The sequence below is a fragment of the Muntiacus reevesi genome, chromosome 8 (assembly GCF_963930625.1).
Source record: "Muntiacus reevesi chromosome 8, mMunRee1.1, whole genome shotgun sequence".
Lineage (NCBI taxonomy): Eukaryota > Metazoa > Chordata > Mammalia > Artiodactyla > Cervidae > Muntiacus > Muntiacus reevesi.
Window position 1 is genome coordinate 15,447,181 of NC_089256.1, and position 18,078 is coordinate 15,465,258.

General features: G+C 52.7%; 1 protein-coding gene across 1 annotated transcript in view; it reads left to right on the forward strand.

Moving 5' to 3' along the window:
- The first annotated feature begins 562 nt into the window (after positions 1 to 562).
- The window catches only part of RAB6B (RAB6B, member RAS oncogene family), a 53,457-nt gene continuing 35,941 nt past the window's right edge, over positions 563 to 18,078 (forward strand). Inside the window, exon 1 of the mRNA XM_065943054.1 lies at positions 563 to 766. Within this exon, the coding sequence (XP_065799126.1) occupies positions 697 to 766 (70 nt within the window). The 5' untranslated portion in view covers positions 563 to 696. The remainder of the gene's footprint in view (positions 767 to 18,078) is intronic.

Sequence of the window (18,078 nt, forward strand, 5' to 3'; positions counted from 1 at the left end):
GCTGAGTGTGTATCAGTGTCGCAGGGGGAGAAGGAAGGGGTAACATCTAGATTTGAAGACCAGAAACAAATATCCCTTGACAATTTCACGTCATTTTCTGCATTCAAAAGAGAGGTGGAGTGGGGAAGACAGACGCAGAGGGGCAATGAGAGAGGGTCCGATCCGGTAGCCTCTTGGAGGCACGGCGGGGCTACCCTCTCCCGCCCGAGTGCGGGCTCCGGGTGGGTGGACTGACGCCCCTCAGCCCCGCAGCGCCGCGGGCCCCGCATGACATCAGAGGCTAGGGAGCGCGCAGAGCGCAGGCGCGGGCGGAGAAGCAAGGCGGGAGGGGGCTGACTGGTGCGGCTCGGGAGAGCGCTCCTCCGCCCCGCGCGCCGGCCCTGAGCCCCGCTCCGCCCGATCCTCGCAGTCCGCGCCGCGCCTCGGGCGTCCAGAGCGCGCCGCATCAAGCGCCGCCTGCGGCCGCCCAGCCCATCCTTCCTCCTCCTCCTCCTTATCTTTCTCCTCCTCCTCCGCCGCCGGACACGCAGCCGCAGGCCGGGGCCGGGACGCAGCTGGGGAGTCAGGGACGCGCGCAGCCAGCCCTTCCCCCTCCGGCTCCCGCACCGCCGGCCGCCTCCCCTCGCCCTCCTCCTCTCCCCTCCCTGCTCCTTCGCTTCTCCTCCTCCTCCTCTCCCGGCCCCAGCTGCCAGCACCATGTCCGCAGGGGGAGATTTTGGGAACCCACTGAGAAAATTCAAGTTGGTCTTCCTGGGGGAGCAGAGCGGTAAGTACCCCGCTTATTCCCTGGGTTTGGAGTCGAGCCCACCCCCGCCGCCAAATCATCCACCCCACTGGGACCCCGACCTCGGCTCGAAAAGGCCCCTCGGTGCCCGGGTAGGGGAGAGGTTTGGGGATGGGGAGGTCGGGGATGGGGAGGTCGGGGCCGGCTCGGAGGGGCCGGCAGGGGAGGCTCCAAGGGTAAGGGCAGACGAGGCGCTGGGGCCAGAGGTGGGGGCGAGGGTGGGATCTGGGGTGGGGGCTCGGGGTGCGGTGCAGGTGCAGCGCGGCGGGGAGGCTGGAGGGCGGCGGCTCGCTCGGCGGCGCCGGCCGCGGGCGTGAAGGCTCCGGGCTCGCTGGCTCGCTCGCACTGCGGCACCGGCTGCGGGCGACCGCGCAGGTGGCGGGGCGCCGATGAGGGTCGCAGGGAGGGCGCGTGCACCTCTTTAGAGAACGAGACGGCACTGTCGTCTGGCCGCTCCCCAAACCGCGGCACCGGAGGGGCTCCCTGGGGCCCCTGACGGGAACCGTAATTGCGGACACGTCCAGGCCCTGGGGCAGACGGCCGCGGGGAGAAGACCGACATCTGTCTCCTCTGAAAAGAGCAGGTGCAGATCGTGGGGGAACAGGGCGCCTACCTCCCCTGGCTTACGTCCGACTGGGCACAGAAGGTTCTAGACCCGCTGCCCTTCGCTGCTGTGTGTTAGCCGCTTTGAGGCTCAGGGGTCTGAGCGATGACAGCAGGGGTTCCCCAGTGCAGGGCAGATTTGGGGGATGGTACCTGGGCGCCTTGCACCAAGAGCCGTGAAGCCCGGCCCTGGGCAGAGAAAGGACCAGGCGACACGCCCTGCCTGGCTTCCCAGCACCCCTCCCAAGAGCGTTCTCGGCGGATTCTTCCCACCCCCACCTCCCAGCTCACCGCCCTTCTTGGGGGAGGGGAGGCCACCGTGGCAACGGGCCAGGGGCCAGGGAGACGGGGAGACAAACGGCTTTCCTGCTGTCTGGTAGCTCCCCGGGGAAAGCATCTCTGAAAGCCAGGTTAGTCCTGAGGAGGGAAGACCAGACTGAAGAGCATGGAGCCTCTGACACTTGTAGGAAGGAGTGGTTCTCCGAGCATCCCTGCAGAGGCCTCTCACTAGAGGCTGCGGGGAGACAGGCTGGGCCTTGACCTGCTCTGGGAGAAGGCTGTCTCTGGAGGCAGGACCACCAACTCTAGCTCTACAGACCGGTCCAGTTCACCCGGTTTAGTGCCTGTCTGTACAAGGGGCCGCAACACACACAACCTTGGGAGGACCTGGTGAGCCCCAGGAACAGCGCTGCTGTGATGCGTGTGTACATATTGGTTGTGGAGGTCACATGACAGTCGCCTGCCTGCCGCTGCTCATTACCTGGGATGGAGGGCTGGCTCAGAGAAGGGTGTCAGAAGGTGGCCAAGCTCTGACGTGTGTTTTAGGGCCAAGCTAGGCATTTCTGAACAAGATGAGCTCAGCCAGCCAGCCCTGTGTCCTGGACTCTTGAGTTTCTGATCTTAGTAGATTCCAGTTTCACAAAACTAACTTTTTCTTGTGCCTAAAGGGATTTGGGGGTAGAGGGGTTGGTCTTCACATTACAGTGCTAGTCTTACCAGTGCTAGAGCCCTGGGAGTTGAATTCTTAGCTGTGTTCCCTTGAGGAGATTTCGAAGCCTCCCTGAGCCTTAGCTTCTTTCTGTCTCTGTAAGATGGTTGCCTGAGGATCGTTCTCTTACCCCTTCATGTTTCCCAGTGTCTCTCAAAGGGCTGGACCCTGAGAGTTTGTCAGTAAACACGTTTTTATTCCAAGTCTGAATATGCTTCAGTCAAGGACCAGGGGTTTGCTGAGGAGAATGCATCTGGTGTGTTTGAGTGAAAACTCTGGGCTCCCTCGGAACCTCTGATGGGCTGAGGCCCCTGCTGAGCTCTACAAACCCCCTTTGCACCTAAAATCACAGAAACAAGAGCTGAAGGCCTCAGAGAGTGAGCCCCCACCTCTTCAGCATGTTTATAAGGGGAGTTCGAACCCCAGGGTGGGGTGTGGACCCAGAGGTCTATTGTGAGTTGTTAACACTTCTGGGACTGGAACTCATGTCTCCTATTCCCAGTCACTAACATGCCATTGGGAAATGAGGTGACCTTGACTTGGGAAAGCCAAGAATTGGGAATCTTTACTCTTAGGAGGTGGTGGTTACCAAACTCTGGCCAGGATTGTGGCTGAGTTGGGTGACCTGGTGGGGATGCCAGGCCAGTTGTTTGGCATCATGGTTTCTGGGCCCTTTGAACATGGTCTTTAGGGGAAAAGGCACTAACATTAGCCACACTGGTTCCTTCTGGCAGGGAGCTCTAGGGCCCTGAAGACTCCTCCCAATTTATGTCTTTAGTGCGTTATTTACCTTCAATTTTAGAGCTTTGGGGTCCCCGAGTTATGCAGAGGACATGTGCATCCCTGAACCTGGTGAAACAGAGAAATCACCACCACAACCATGACTTCCATCTTGCCTGCGTGCACTTTTACACATGTTGGTCCTTTGTGCCCACATCCTCCACAGCCTGTGTGGTGGAGGGAGCCGCTGAATTCTGGCCATCACCTCCACCCTGGGTCTCCCTCCCTGTGTGATGTTGGAGGTCCCTCCCCTTCTGTACATGGGGATCTCAGGTCTGCTGAGCACAGTGGAGACTTCTAGAACAGCAATGGGCTGGCCTGTATAAGCTGAGCCTCCTGGAAACGGGCCAGGGGAAGGAAGTAGAGGGCTATAACCTTCTCTTGTTTCCTGTACCTGCCATCATGGTGGCATCTCTCTAGGCCAGTACGCAAGGACAGTTGGGTCCCAGAGAGGAGTGCCCACCCTGGAGCCCAGTGATGAGGAGGGTGCCTTGAACCAGATAATACCAGGGGCATGGGGCCTTCAGAGATAAACCGGGGACCAGGTTTGGTTGGGACATCTTGAGGAGCCAATCTAGAGAAAATACCTCTAGTCTATGAGAGAGCACCCCCTCCAGGCACAGAATGATTGCTTGCCCTGGATTGTGGAATACAGGGCTGGCCAGTGTCAGCCTGGCAGGGGAAGGGATTGTGCAGAGTGTTGTAGACCCAGGATGAAGGGTTTCCTTGCAGTGGGGAGGCTGAGCAATCCTCCTGGGGCTCGGACGGCTCTCTCAGCCTGCTGGCTTTGCTCTCATGCCACTGGCAGTGGTTGGGGAGAGGGGGTGATGCACACCAGTCCTGACTTGGGCACTTGGTGGCATCCAGAGAAGGGAGGCCTGAGCAGATATCTGAGGAAGGAGCTTACCTCAGGGACGCAGCCCTGCTTCTGAGTTCTGCTGGCGTTCGATGGGGTCTCTGGCTTAATGCAGGGCTTCTCCAAGTGTATGTGGCCTGGAGGAGGAAGTGTGCTGTATCTGCTGCACGCTGGCCTCTCCTTATCTGCCTTCCCTGAGACTCCTCCAGCCAAAGCAGGAAGATGGGTGGACCCAAGTTTGGTCTACTTCCCCAGGCTGAAGCCAGCAGGCCAGCTGCCCCCTCTGACTAGGTGCCCCCCATTGCCTCTGGCAGTGGTGCTGCTGGAGGTGCCATCCACGCACGGGACACAGTGTGAGTGATGTCCCTGGACTCGTGCCACACAGTGACCCTGCAGGCAGCATTGTTGTTTAGTCATTTGCTCAACCATCCCTCTCTCCCTCCTCCACCCACCCCTTGCTTCCTTCTCCCAGCATCCATTTATTCATTCAGTCAGATCTTTGAGTGGATCCCTGCCTCATGGAGCTTATAGTCCACTGGGGAGTGCAGATGTCTGCGGGTATAATTCCAGTAAAGGTCTGCGAGAGCTGTGACGAGGGAGGAACAGCTGCTGTGGAAGCACGTAGCAGGGTGTCCTGCCCACCTTCGGGGGACAGGTGACCGCGGTGCTTTCCAAAGGCTTCAGAGGAGAAGAGGAGGAGACGCTTCTACAGGCAGCGTGCTGGGCTGAGCGCAGGGAGTAGCTCTCACAAGGGGCCCATCCTCTCTAGGAAGCTTTGTTTATTCTTCTCCCCACCTTGTAGAAGTGTGTGAGGTGGGGAGCAGGACGCTGAAGGTGACCCTCAGGTGTCTGGCTTGCTAATGCTGAGAAGGAAGGGGCTGTCCGTCCACTTTCATCCCAGTCCTCACTGCTGGCAGGGCTCCCTCCCTGCCCATAGCCGGGCCCACCCTGGACCCCTGCCTTCCCACCACGCTCACTGCCACAGCCACCCCGGATGCCCGCCACTGGCCTGGTGGACTGTGCCTACCCCAGAGGTTTGCTTCTCCCAGACCCCCTGGCCCTGCTGTGCCCAGTCTAGCTGGGCACTTGCCGTGGCAGAGCTTTGCTTTTTCTGAACATTTTTAAAAACAATCATATGCTGCCCCGAGACCTCTGTTGTGTTGATTATTTTGGATTTTAAAATGTTTACTAACTTTTTTTAGGTCCGAAAACCCTACCTAAATTTTAAGCCCCTTAAGAGCAAATTTCAGCACCTAAGGTCTAGTCACCTTTCCCACCTGTCCAACTGCAAGAGGTTTGTACTTATTCAATATCTCATGTGAAAATGATGACAGATCTTTGCTGTGTAGGATTTGCTGATGGCCCATCAGTACATTGAATGTGAAAGGAGTCAAGACAGCTTTGAAATAAGCTTCTTCCTCCGGACACCTGCCGCTTTGTCAAGCCAGAGGATTTTTATCTGCAGCACTTGAATCTTTCATAGAGGATTGGCTCATTTATCCTTGGTTGTGCTCAACTCACCCTTCATCTTTTGGAGCCTGAGTTTCTTAGGGCACCCCCATCCCTACCAGCATCTCTGAAGAACTGTGAGAGCAGCAAGGCCCCCAGAGATGGGGCAGAAGGGACACATCCAGTTTTCTGTGATATCTGGTTTGAGTCACCAGGCGACTCTGTGCCTCAGCTTCATGGTCTTGTTTTTTCTCTTCCCAGGTTTCCTCCCTGCCTTAGTGGCTAGGTAAGAGAGGGAACCTTGGATGTTGGATACAGACCCAGGACCTTTGCTTTATTTTATTACACAACTGGGTATATGAGGTCAGACACACACAGACAGACACCAAGACAAGAGTTAACCTGTACTCAGCATAAAAAGCAAAGCTTCCTGTGTAGCTCAGTTGGTAAAGAACCTGCCAGCCATGCTGGAGACCTGGGTTCGATTCCTGGGTCAGGAAGATTCCCTGGAGAAGGAAATGGCAACCCACTCCAATATTCTTGCCTAGAGAATCCCATGGACAGAGGAGCCTGGCGGGCTACAGTTCATAGGGTTGCAAGAGTCAGACACAACTTAGTGCTTTCTTTCTTCTTTCTGGCATAAGAAAAAAAGGGGTATCCTCAGTGCTGATGATAAATGCTCAAGAACCAGCCAGAAGAGAAACAAGAAACTGTGAGAAATGGTTTTGGTGGTGCAGGTGTAACAATGATTACATGGTCTGATTATCGTTATCATTTGTCGCCTCCAAATTATAATGAATACCATTAAAATATAACAACCTCATTGTCCTTTTGTTACTTATTGCATCCCTAAAATTAGCCCATGAATAGTTATCCTTATGTGTTACTTTGACATTGCAAGCTCACCCAGGGCAGGCCTGAGGGTGGTACCATCCGTGTCCCATCCAGGCTGCGGAGTGTCCCTCTCCTCCCCACCGTGTCTTCCACTGTTGCGGAATGAATGAGCCATTGACTGTGCAGGGCTGTCTGTCTCAGTGTAAATAATTTAGAGAAACAGATGGACAGCCGCGTTGCAGAAGGTGAGGAAAGGTTAGGTTGAACTGCAGAATTCATAAACATCGGGAGTGGACTGCTGTACTGGGCATTTCTTCAACTGTCTGTGTGTCTGTCATCATTTTCTATTTCTCACAACAGAGAAGATGGCGGAGGTTGCCAGGGAGAAGTACCCGATGCACCCTGAGATGGCCAGCTTTTGTTAGATCCCGAAAGACCGGCTGCCAGGAAATCAGGCCATAGGCTGGGCTAGGCACTTAAGCCCTGAGGGGACTGTGAGGATGAGAAAGCCAGTCTCTGCTTCCTGGAACAGGGCAGGGAAGAATGAAGGTGCCTAATGCCTGAGGACTCCTAAGAGAGCTTCTAATACCGAACTTGACATTTCCAATTCCCTTTATTATTTTGGTAACTTTGGCCCTGAACTATGTGAGATCTTTTTTGAAAAGTAAACTTTCACTACCATGAATACATTATTATTTTAGTAAAATGATTTATTTTTAGTAGAAAGGCATGTTTATTTTGGTCTCTTGGTAACAAGTCTGGTGGGAGCCCAGGTGACTCAACCACATGTCCTGGACCGGGTAGCAGTCTTTCCTAGGGGGTGACATAATCAAAGGACAGACCCAGGTGCAGGAGAAAGCAGATTATTCCTCACCCATGAGGGCAGAATGGAGCCTTTAAAGTAAAGGTTACCTCTATAAAATGCTTGGAAAGCATGGCAGCCCGGAGCCCCAGCAGGAGCTGAGGGCAGTGGACAGGTGAAGAAGGAGACTTTCTTTGGGTGCGTTCTGTGCCGGAGACCTCAGCTTTCCTCCAGGGCCTGGGCAGCTGGGATGGGGCTTGTTGCCTTCACGGGGTTTCCCTGGAGCAAGAGGTTTCCAGTATTGGGGTCACAGACTCACTTGGTTTCCCCTGTGGCTGGAGATGCGGTGAGGGCAAGTCACAGAGACTGACTTGGCCAGGAGCTGGGACTTTCACCCAAGGGTGGTGGGGAACTGGCAGAGGATCCTCAGCCGGGGAGTGGCCTGGTCACTTTGCTGGGGAAGGATCCATTATTCTAGAGGCTTGGAGAGGAAGGCGGGGGTGGTGTCCAGACCTAGCCAGTCCTTCCTGAGAAGATGGAGTTGACCCTCCTGGGTTCCTGGGCCCTCCCCCAGTTAACCCAAGTGGCATTTGGGAAAACCCAGTGTGCTCAAGGCTCCACAAAGGGAGCCGCAGACGTGGGGTTCATACTGCTTTGCAGAGTCTCTGAGAGCTGGTCAGCGACTCCCTGCTTATGTGGCAGGCTGGAAATCCAAACCCAGGTCACCATCGAGAAACCCTGAACTGCCGGGCCTTGTGGCTCAAAGGCAGGCCCAGGCTTGAGGCGGGCGGGGAGACAGAAGAACACTGAGGTTGTGTGGAAACGGGGTCCACAGTAAATGCCTCTTGGGGAATCACGTGCCAGGCTCTTTGCTGAGGTGGAGCTGGCAAACACAGCGTGGCCGGGGCGGGGTGGGGTGGGGGTGGCGGCCTTTGATTCCCCCAGACTGCGGGGAGGAGGGCAGCGGGCTCTCGGAAGGAAGCAGGTCTCCTTGAGGGAGTCTGATGGAGCTGGGATTGCATAGCAGGCCCTCTATTCTCATAAGTGTAAGCTGCTTATCTGGGATGGTTTAAAGGGAGCTGATAGGGATGTTGTCACTAAAGTCCTCTAAGTCAGCCTACTGCCGTGGAGGAAGACTATTCCCCAAGTTCTAGCTGAGAACTTACACAGGAGGGAAGAACCAGTCACTCTGAGAAGCTGGTTCCCACTAGCTCTGGGTGTAACCCTTCCTCTGGCTTCCTCCTCCCGCATAGGCCTGGAGATATCAGGGCCCCGGAGACCCTGATTCTGTCCGGAGCCTGCCATCAGCTGGCCATGTGGTTGGATTAGCCTCAGCCCATCTCGGACTTTCACAATATGCCCCTGGAGGCTAGAAGACCTGGTGATCACTGGGGCCAGTGGAGCTCTAAATGGTTCTTTATTCAGCGCCAGCTTAGAGAAGGATGCCAAGCCAGTAACACTCCCAGCCTGGACACAGCACAGTTCGGAGGGGCTGCAGGGATGAAGGCACGGGGTCAGGGCCTCTGCCAGCTGTCTCCCGTGCAGCTGCGCTGGGCTCCAGTGCAGGGTCCACTCCAGTCTGCCACCTCTTCTCTTGGCCGGCATTCTAGGCCCACCCACCTGGGCCCAGCCCTCCCTGCTGTGCCCTCAGGCTGCTATGGTTCATCCCTGATGCTAATGTGTTTGGCTCAGGTTGCCAGGCAACAGGGATGGAGCTGTTTTGCCCTTCCTGCCGGCAGGCATTTATTCCATACAGAAGACCCCTGATGAGGACAGCTCCCAGGTACTCCTACTCCAAGACACTTCCTTCTGCAGGCAGGTGGGCAAGTGGTAAGCAGGGATGACTGGGAAAGGCCCAGAGCCAAAAGGGGTATGCGGTGTCCACCACAGACCAGTCAGGCTTATTGACCCAGTCCTGGCTCCTGTTCCAGCCCCATCACCAGTGCTGTCCTTTCAAGCCCTGGGCTTCCACCCCAACCCAGCCCTTTCTGTCTGGGTGTTGGGATATAACAGGACCCCCTGTGCTCATTTCCCTTCCCAAGACAGTAGGGTTTTCATGACTTTCATGATGTATTGGCTGCAATAATACATAATGCTGAATGCTCCAGAGGAAGTCATTTTGTTAATGAGGTAGTAATGGTGATCCCCCCTGGTTGATGTGTGAGGGGGAGAGAAGTAAGGGTTCAAAGCTTGGAGAGTCACTGATAGACTCTCTTTGTGTAGTGAGCTGCAGGGCACGCATCCCTGATCTGACAGGTAGAGCTGCCCATCCCATTTTATAGAGGAGGGAAGTGAGGCCCTGAGAGGCGGAGGCATTTATACAGCGTGTAGGACCGACAAGCCGCTACCGCCAAGCTCAGAAGGACCCCAAGGGCCCTGAAAACCCCAAGGTGGTGTTTTCCGTGCTTCCCAGCCTGGCAGGGAGCCAGGCAAGCTCACCCTGAACCCCCTGGCCCCACAATTGCTCACAGGCTAAGCATCTCAGCTTCACGGCTACTGTCCTTCCCTAAGGACACAGCCCAGGGACTGCAGGTGAGAGGTTCTGTCCTGTGAGTGGAATAGTGCTTGACCCAAGGTGAGTGGGTTGTAAGCCTCAGCCAGTGTTGATGGGAATATTAAGCACACAGGCAATCCTGTGGGTGTGGTCTGCTGGGGAGTCAGGGAAGGCTTCCTGGGAGAGGTGGTATACAGTGAGCAGGAATTCACTGGCAGGTGAGGGGAGGCATCATGAGCCTCCTGGCTCTCCATGAGAGGGCCGGGCTCTGCCAAGGCCAAGGGCTGTGATGGGCGTGGGTCTTCCAGAGAATTGGGTGTCCTTCATGTGGCTGGGCTCTGCTGTGGTTGGGGGAACGTGGTGGGAGGAGTTCTCCCTGGGGAAGCAGGGTCAGGCCACATGCCAGGGTCTGGGCCTTGCCTGCAGGTAGCCAGAACACACTGTGGGGCTTCAACCAAGGAAGGGTGTGTTTACAGGTTAAAAGACAAAGATATGATCTGGTTGCAAGCAGGAGATGCAGGTGTCTTGAACCAGGCCACTGGGAACATTCAGAGGATGGAATTTAGAGAAGGGCTTGTGATAGGTATCAACTTGAGCTTCCTTCCAGGCCTCAAGTTCAGCTCTGCTGGGGATGTATCATTGTTTCTCTGTTGAGTGAGGACTCAGAAACAGTTAAAGGATGGGGAGGAGGGCGCTTTGTCCTTCTCAGCAAGAGCACATTGTCCTCAGATGGACCCAAACTGGCTGCCTTAAGCTCCTCAATCCTTTGGCCCCTGCTTCCCCTGGGTGCTCCTGGACTGCTGGCTGCCCTTCCAGACTCTCTCCATCCTGCTCAGGGCAGAATTCACCACCTGGTGAGAAGCTGCTGCTGAGTGTGGGCACGCCCCAGCCCTCTTGTAGCCTTCTGTTACTGCCTCCCTTGCTGGGCTTCCCTTCCAGCAGACACCTGACTCCCTTTTTTGCTTTCTTCCATGGATTCCCCTTGTTCTTCTCTGTGGCTTCCAGCTCCCCAGCAAGCCCAGGGATCCCTGAGGGCTGGAGGGAGGCCTGTGTGGAGAAGAGCCTCCCTCCCCACCTGGGAAACAGAAACCCGGTCTTGAGTGGGCTGCACAAAAAGCCAGGGAGCCAGCATGGAGGAAAGGTCCTGCCGTCCTGAACCCAGCCCCCACCCACAGGCCAAGTCATGGTCTCACAGTCTCTTCTCAAGGCCTGAAATACCACCCTCCAAAGCCCTGGTAACCTCTGCTCCCTGCCCCTCCTGCCTTCTGGCCCTGGAGGTTATTGAGCCCCACCTGGGTATTCCTTTGTCAGTGTAGCTGGTGTCGGGAGAATATCCTAGTTAGGAGTTGTCAGTGGTCACTGCACGTTTCCCTGGGCAGGGCCACATTCACCATCTGTGAGGTCAGAGTGAATAGGGAGACCTGTGCCCTCAACTGGTGCTCACCAGCGGTGTCACCCCTGCCCAGGTTGCTGACCCAGGGAAAACCAGCCTGGAAGTTGGCAGCAAGCAGCTCAGCCCAGCTTTGACCTTTGCAAAACCCTGCTCCCTACCCACTTTGGCCTCCTCCCCTGGGCAGAGGCAGGACCAGGAGACACATCCATGGCTTGGGACTGCAGGACTGCAAGTGTGACCTCCACACAAGGGACAGGTCCCTCTGAGGGAGGGGGCAACAGAGAGAGAGGTAGAGAAAATGTTCTGTGCTGACCGTGTTGGTGAGCAGGGAACAGACATCATACAGATGGAGAGAATCAAGTGAAGCATTCAGAACACGTGCTTCTTCGGTATTTCCCCATCCAGTGAAGGGGTGGGGGCTGGGCAGGGGAGGAAAATGGGAGCATCAGGGGTGCCAGAAAGAGAAGGCCATGGAGGCACTGAGGGGAGGCCCCCCACCGGACCCACATGCCGGAGCGCCACCGTCACGGGGCTTCTGGCCGCCTCACGCTGCAGCCTTGGGGAAGCTCGGCTGGTGTGGGCTCCAGGCAGTGGTGCTGACCAAAGAGAATCAAAGGAGCCCGTGGAGACACTGATTCCTGTTGGGTACAGGAGTGATGGGACTCATTCTGTATTCAGGTGGAGGATGAGGTGAGAGGTCGGGACCCGCTGCTGTGAGGAGGCTGACGACCCCTCACCAGGCAGAGCAGGAGTGGGGAGAAGGGCTCCCACATTGTCCCGGGGGATGAGGGAGGCGTTTGTCAGCTCACTGCACCAGCGCTGCGACTCCAGGCTTCCTTGAACATACCCAGTTTTATCTCTCCCTCCACAAGTGCAGGTGTCTCTTCCCCACTAGGGCACCGCAGTTCCCAGACTGGGCAGCTGCAAGTGGGGTCAAGCCTTGGATCCACGTGATTGTCTGGTTCTGTTCCTCTTTGTGTTAAGAGCACCTCTGAGAAGGGTTTCTTTTTGGGGAAATAAAAAAGCCATTCTCAGAGCAGCCACTTATTTTGGGATATTAACAGATCCTACGTGCAGCACCAGCATCCGGAAATCCTCCCCTGATTCTAATCCATCACTCCCCCACATCCAGCCGGAGCACTGCAGGCTGCTGCCCACATCAGAGTGTGGCATGCATGTCACACACCTAGCCCACCCACCCTGTTGTCTCCCCCCTGCGTCGGAAGAGGGCAGAACTTCAGAGGCTGGGCCAGAACAGCTCAGCTCCTTGTGTTCCTCCATCGTGCAGCTAAAGGGTCATCTAAACCAGAGTTCTAGTCCAGACAGCAGTGTCTGCTCGTCTGTCCACCTCAGCCGGAGGGCTGGCAGTGCTGTGTGGGAAGTGTATGGTGAGGTAGCCCTAGCCTCTAAGAGAGAGACCTGTGAGGATCTGTTGCAGGTGCCCGGCCATTGACGCCGCTGCAGGAGAGGAGGCGGAGGCTAAGTCGAGAGTAGAGGGGGCATCTTTTAGGAATGTGAGATGGTTTGGCAGATAATGATCTAAGGTGACCCTAAATGAGTCACCCTTGTGTAGTCCTCTCCCCTTGAATCAGGTGGAACCCAACACTTGCTTCTAGCCAATGTAATATGGCAGGGATGACAGCTGTCACTCCCATGATTGTAGCTCTAAAAGACTCCTCTGCTGGCCTTGAAGGAGTGAGCTTCCGTGTGGGGAGAGGGTAGTGAGGGGTCATATGGAAAGGAACTGTGGCTGTTCCTCTAGAGGAAAAACAGACCCTGGTCAGAGCTCCCCAAACAAATGGAGACTCGGTCTTCTAGCCACGAGGAACTGAATTCTGTCAACCACCATAGATGGGAGTCTTGAAGAGGACCCAAGCTCCAGAAAGAAACATAGCCCAGTCAATACTGTGATTGTAACCTTGTGAGACTCCAACCAGAGGATCCAGAAAAGCTGTGCCCAGACTCCTGCCCCAGGAGCGTGTGATTTAATAAATATATGTTGTTTTGATCCACTTCGTGGGGTTGTTACACAGCAACAGATAACTAATACAGATGGGGTGAAAATGTTTCCAGGGAGGACACACCTTAGAGATGCTCTTCTTCTGCAGACAAGGAATTGGAGCTTCCAGGAGGGGCTGTGACCTGCCCCTGGCTAAGCAGCTGGCTGGAGCCCCCCAAAGCAGACACTGGGGTAGCCCAAGATTTGGACCCTGGTTCTTGCTCTGCTACTGCTCTTCCTTCGTGCAACATTGACCAAACCCTCCTGCTCCCTGGGTCTCTGATTTTTCCTGTTATGTGAAGCACCGGATCAGGTGATCTCTAGGTGCCTTCTTGCCATGATTTGGTATTCTGAAGCCACTCTGATCTGTCGTCCTTCTAGAAGCCAGGCTTCAGGGCCTTACTGCAGTTTAATCTCTGCTGCTTCTCCCATGTTGTGTTTCTCCTGGGGCTTCAAGAGGCAGGACCTTCCTGACCTAGGCACACTTCGGTAAGCCTGATGGGCTCAGAGGCGGAGCTCTGGGCTATGCACCAGGAGAATTACTCTCTGACTGTGACCCTTGTGCTGCGTGATCCTGGGCAAGTGGCGCCTCTTTTCTGAGCTCACATCTGGTCAGCTTGGCGAGAGGCTCAGTCAAGTTTAATTCCAAGGTCCTCGATGGCTCCCACTCTCTGTGGTGCTGCTTTGGGGCTTGCGGGATGGAGGCAGGTGAGGCTGGCTACGTTTTTATCTGGCACCCAGGCATCCAAGTCCAGGAGGAGACCTGGATAGCCACCCAGTTCCTTGTTCCCCAAGCCTGGCCCTGCAAGCACCCCAGTGTCTAGCCAGCAGTCATTTCTGGTCCACAGGGCTAGAGACACAGAATCTTCCTTGCCTGCTGAGTGTTCCTGTGCTCATTGTCAGGCCTCGGGACACAGAGATATAGAATGCCTCTTCCACCCCAGAAACAAAGGTCCTTGTCTCTAAATTTCACCTGCAGGTCTGTCCTTACTCCCTGTGTGAAGCCTGAGCAGGTGCCCTTGAGCCCATCCTGAAGGCAGGAGGGGTCTTCTTTCCCTTGATTGAGTGGGGAGGTCTCCATGTCCACTCTTGCCTCACCAGCCCCCTGAACATGCAGTGGCCTGGGATTTTGCCTGTTTCTTCTGTGGCAAAGCAGCAAGGTGCCTGGAGTGAGCAGACTGTGTGTTTGGGGGCGGGGGGGGGTGCAGGGCCAGGGAGGGGCGTTGGGCCCACACAAGTGCTGGGAGCAGCTCCTGTGCATGGGGAAGCCTTGGAGTCAGCACTCCTAATCAGCCAGCCCAGGGTTCCTCAGAAGCATGCCCTGTCTCCAGCAGCCTGTGACCTTGAGGCCCCCTTCCACCTGCCCGAGGGAGCTTGGTCTCATGACCAGGCCTCCATGCATGGAGGCTGTCGGTCCATTGTCACAAGGCCCCTCTGGACCTCAGCTGATAATCTGGGAAACAAAAGCCGTGGCTCTCTGCACTCTGTCTACCCTCTCTGTCACCACCCCCACTCTCCTCTCCCTAGAATGAGGCTTTTAACAGCAATGCCACCAACAATTTGCCTGAGGAAGAAAAGTGTAAATGTGAGTATGTACTTATAATATTACTTTGCAAACCTCCGTGCCATGGATGGGCCAAGAGTTCTCAGTTAAATAAACTACCAAATTGCATTAACATCAGCCTTGTCCAAAGATCAGCTGGTGGTGGGAATTCAGTGTATGCTGCTTCCTGCTCTCAAATGTGCATATCCTCACTGTGGATGAATTCTCCATAGCACCTATGCAGTTCTCAGACATGTGACATGATGGCCAGTGTAGGGTTTGTGTGGAGTTGGGCTGAGCCTCAAGCGGATTGGAATGGAGCACATTCTGCCCATTCTGCCCAGACCTGGGGTCTGGCTGTCCAGGGAAGCCAGGCCAGGGGGCAACTGTGTGTGCTATGGGCAGAGCTCCTGTTCTAGCTGGGGATGGAGGGTAGCTAGCACTCAAAGCTCGCTGGTGCTGGTGCTTTGGGGACATGGAGGGGAGATTCAGCACCTTTGAAGCTGACAGGAGTGTTTGAGGTGGTTCTCTGAGGTAGAGAGGGTCCAGACAGTGGGTGGGCTGATCACTATGTGCTCAGATCTCAGGTAGTTTTTAAGAAATCCTGATGACTTCTGTTTCACAGCTCAGACAACAGGAGGACTAGAGAGTTTCTTCACACACCAGGGCTTCTGGTGCCTGCTGGGTTGAGTGTGTTCATGTGTGTGTGTGTGTATTGCATGCGTCTTGGTGAGCATGTGCCTGTGTGGATATGCCGGGTTCTGCTCACCAAGCTGGCCTGTCAAGGCTTGCTCCTTCTCCGGTCTGTGCTTAGAAGGGCTCACAGCAATTCCCAGCTAGGTCCTGGTTCTCTGTGAAGACTGTTGATGCCAAGTACGCTTATATTCTACTTCCTTAGGAAATTTTTATATTGACCAGAGTGTTTAATCAGAGCAAGCCATTTCCTGAATGTGTTCAGAATCTGAGAGACATATAGTCTTATGTGCTATATGTATATGTGTGCATAATTTTAAAAAATCATCTTATTTTTTCCTTTAACTTTTTATTAACATTTTACTTTAAATAAAATTTTATTTAAAATTTAAATTTTATTTAAAGTTTTATTTAAAATAAAATTTTATTTAAAATTATGGCAAAATACTTTTAGGCTTATAGAAAGTTGTAGGAATATTATGAAGACTTTCCATATGCCTTTTACCCAGAATGACAACTTTTTACTCCTCTCATGGTATTCATGGCACTTCTATGAGGTAGGCATTTCTTCTCCCATTGGACAGATAAGGACTCTGAGCCTCAGAGAGGAGAGTGACTAACTCAAGAGCACACAGTGGCAGAGCCAGGATTAAAATCTAGGCCTGTCAGTGAGTGTACTAACCTTCTGTGGTGTGTGAATGTGTTGGTGTCCTGCTTCTTCCGTCCCAAGGACTTCCTTTTTTGTGTTGTAGGTCTGCTAGCTAGAAATAGTCTTGGCACCTGACTTTTTTATTGCACTTCCGTTTTTGAAAGATTTTTGCTGGATATAGAATGCTGTGATGACAGTATTTTTCTTTCAGTCCTTCATATGTATCATTTGATTTTCTTCTGGTTTGCATGGCTTCTGACAAGGTAACAAAGATTTTTCTTCAGTGTTCTCTTAGATCTGTGATCCGATAACTTTCTTATTTTTGTTTAAACAGTCAAGTGTCTCTTAAAGATATCTAAATGATATGAAAGAAATTTTACATATTTAGCCATGTAGTGACCATTCCCTGTGTTTGCCATTCCTTTATGTGGATCCACATTTCTATTTAGTGTCATTTCACTTTCTCCTGGAAGACCACCTGTAACATTCCTTGTTGTGAGAATCTTCTGGTGATTAATTCTATCAGCTTTTGAATATTTGAAAAAGTTTTTTTATTTCATTCTTGTTTTTGAAAGATGCTAGATTGTATATGTCTTAAAGCTACAGAATTCTAGATTAATGCGTTTTTCTTTCCGTACTTTACAGATATTGCTGGCATTGTTTCTGAGGAAAAGTTGCTGTCTTCCTTATATTTGTTTCTCTATGTTTAATGTGTCATTTTCCCCTGGCTCTTCTTATGATTTTGTGGTATCACTAACTTAGTGCAGTTTGATTATGATGTAACTTTGGTTTCTTTTATGTTTCCTTTGCTTGGGAGTTATTGAACTTTTTGGATCTATGGGTTTATATTTTCTCTCAAATTCAGAGTATTTTCAGTAAAACTTTCTTCAGATCTTTCAAGGACTCCAATTACGTGTATGTTAGTCTACTTGATGTCATCCCATAGCTCACTGGTACTCCAATAATTTATTTCTTTTTTTTTTACTCTGCATTTTATTTTAGATATTAATATGTCTTCAAGTTCATTAATCTTTTCTTCTGCAGTTAATCTGGGATTAGTCCGTTGCTAATCCAGTCTAACGTATTTTCCATCTCCCACATTATAGTTTTTACACTAGGAGGATGAATTGTGTCTTTTTAAGTATCTGCTATATCTCTGTTTAACTTTTTAAAAGAATGTTTATTTGGCTGCATTGGGCCTTGGTTGCAGCATGTGGGGTGTTCATTGCATCATGGGGTCTTTCATTGAGATGCATAGACTCTCTAGTTGTGGCATGTAGGCCTAGTAGTTGTGGCATGTGAGCTTAATTGTTCTGTGGCATGTGAGATCTGAGTTTCCCCACCAGGGATTGAACCTGTGTGTCCTGCATTGCAAGGTGGATCTTAACCACTGGACCACAAGGGAAATCTCTCTGTTTAACTTTTTGAACATATGAAATGCAGTCATATTAGTTTTTTTTTTTTTAGTAATTTTTTGCTAATTCTAATATTTGTGTCAGTTTCAATAGATTTTTTCCCTCGTTGTTAAGGATCTATTGCTTCTTTTCATGCCTAGTAATTTTTTATTAGATGCTAGATATTGTGAATCTTGTCATGTTGTGTATTGTACAGTTTTTGTATTTCTATAGATATTCTTAGGATTTGTTAGCTGGGACTGGAGTGGTGCTCAGTCTGGGGCTAATTATCTCCCATTGTTGAGTCACAGCCCTTCTGAGTTCTTGCCTCCAATGTCCCATGAGTGAGGAATCTTTTCACTCCGGCTGGTAGGAGCAGGTGCTATCCCATGCCTGTGTGGATGCCAGGCAGTGTTTCCTTTTTAATCCATTTGGGTGGTTCTTTCCCAAGTCTTGAGCAGTTTTTTTTTGTACATCTTTGCTGATCAATCCTTAGCCAAAGACTTAAGGGAGTCACTTTGCAGACCTCTGGTGTTCCCTCACCCTCTCTGTACCTCCGTCTTCTCTTGTGAACTTCAGCTGCCTTGTTTTCCCTGGACTCTTAGCTCCGTCTCCCTGCTGTCTGTCCCATGGCCTGAAATTTTCTCAAAGCGACAATCTGAAGCAATTAGGGGGCTCACCTCATTTGTTTCATATCCCTCAGGGTTTATTGACCTTTATTGCTTGATGTACTGTCTTTTCTTATTATGTTTTGTCTTTATTTTGGTTGTTTCCAGTGAGAAGACAAATCTGATCCTTTTTACACAATGTTGACTGG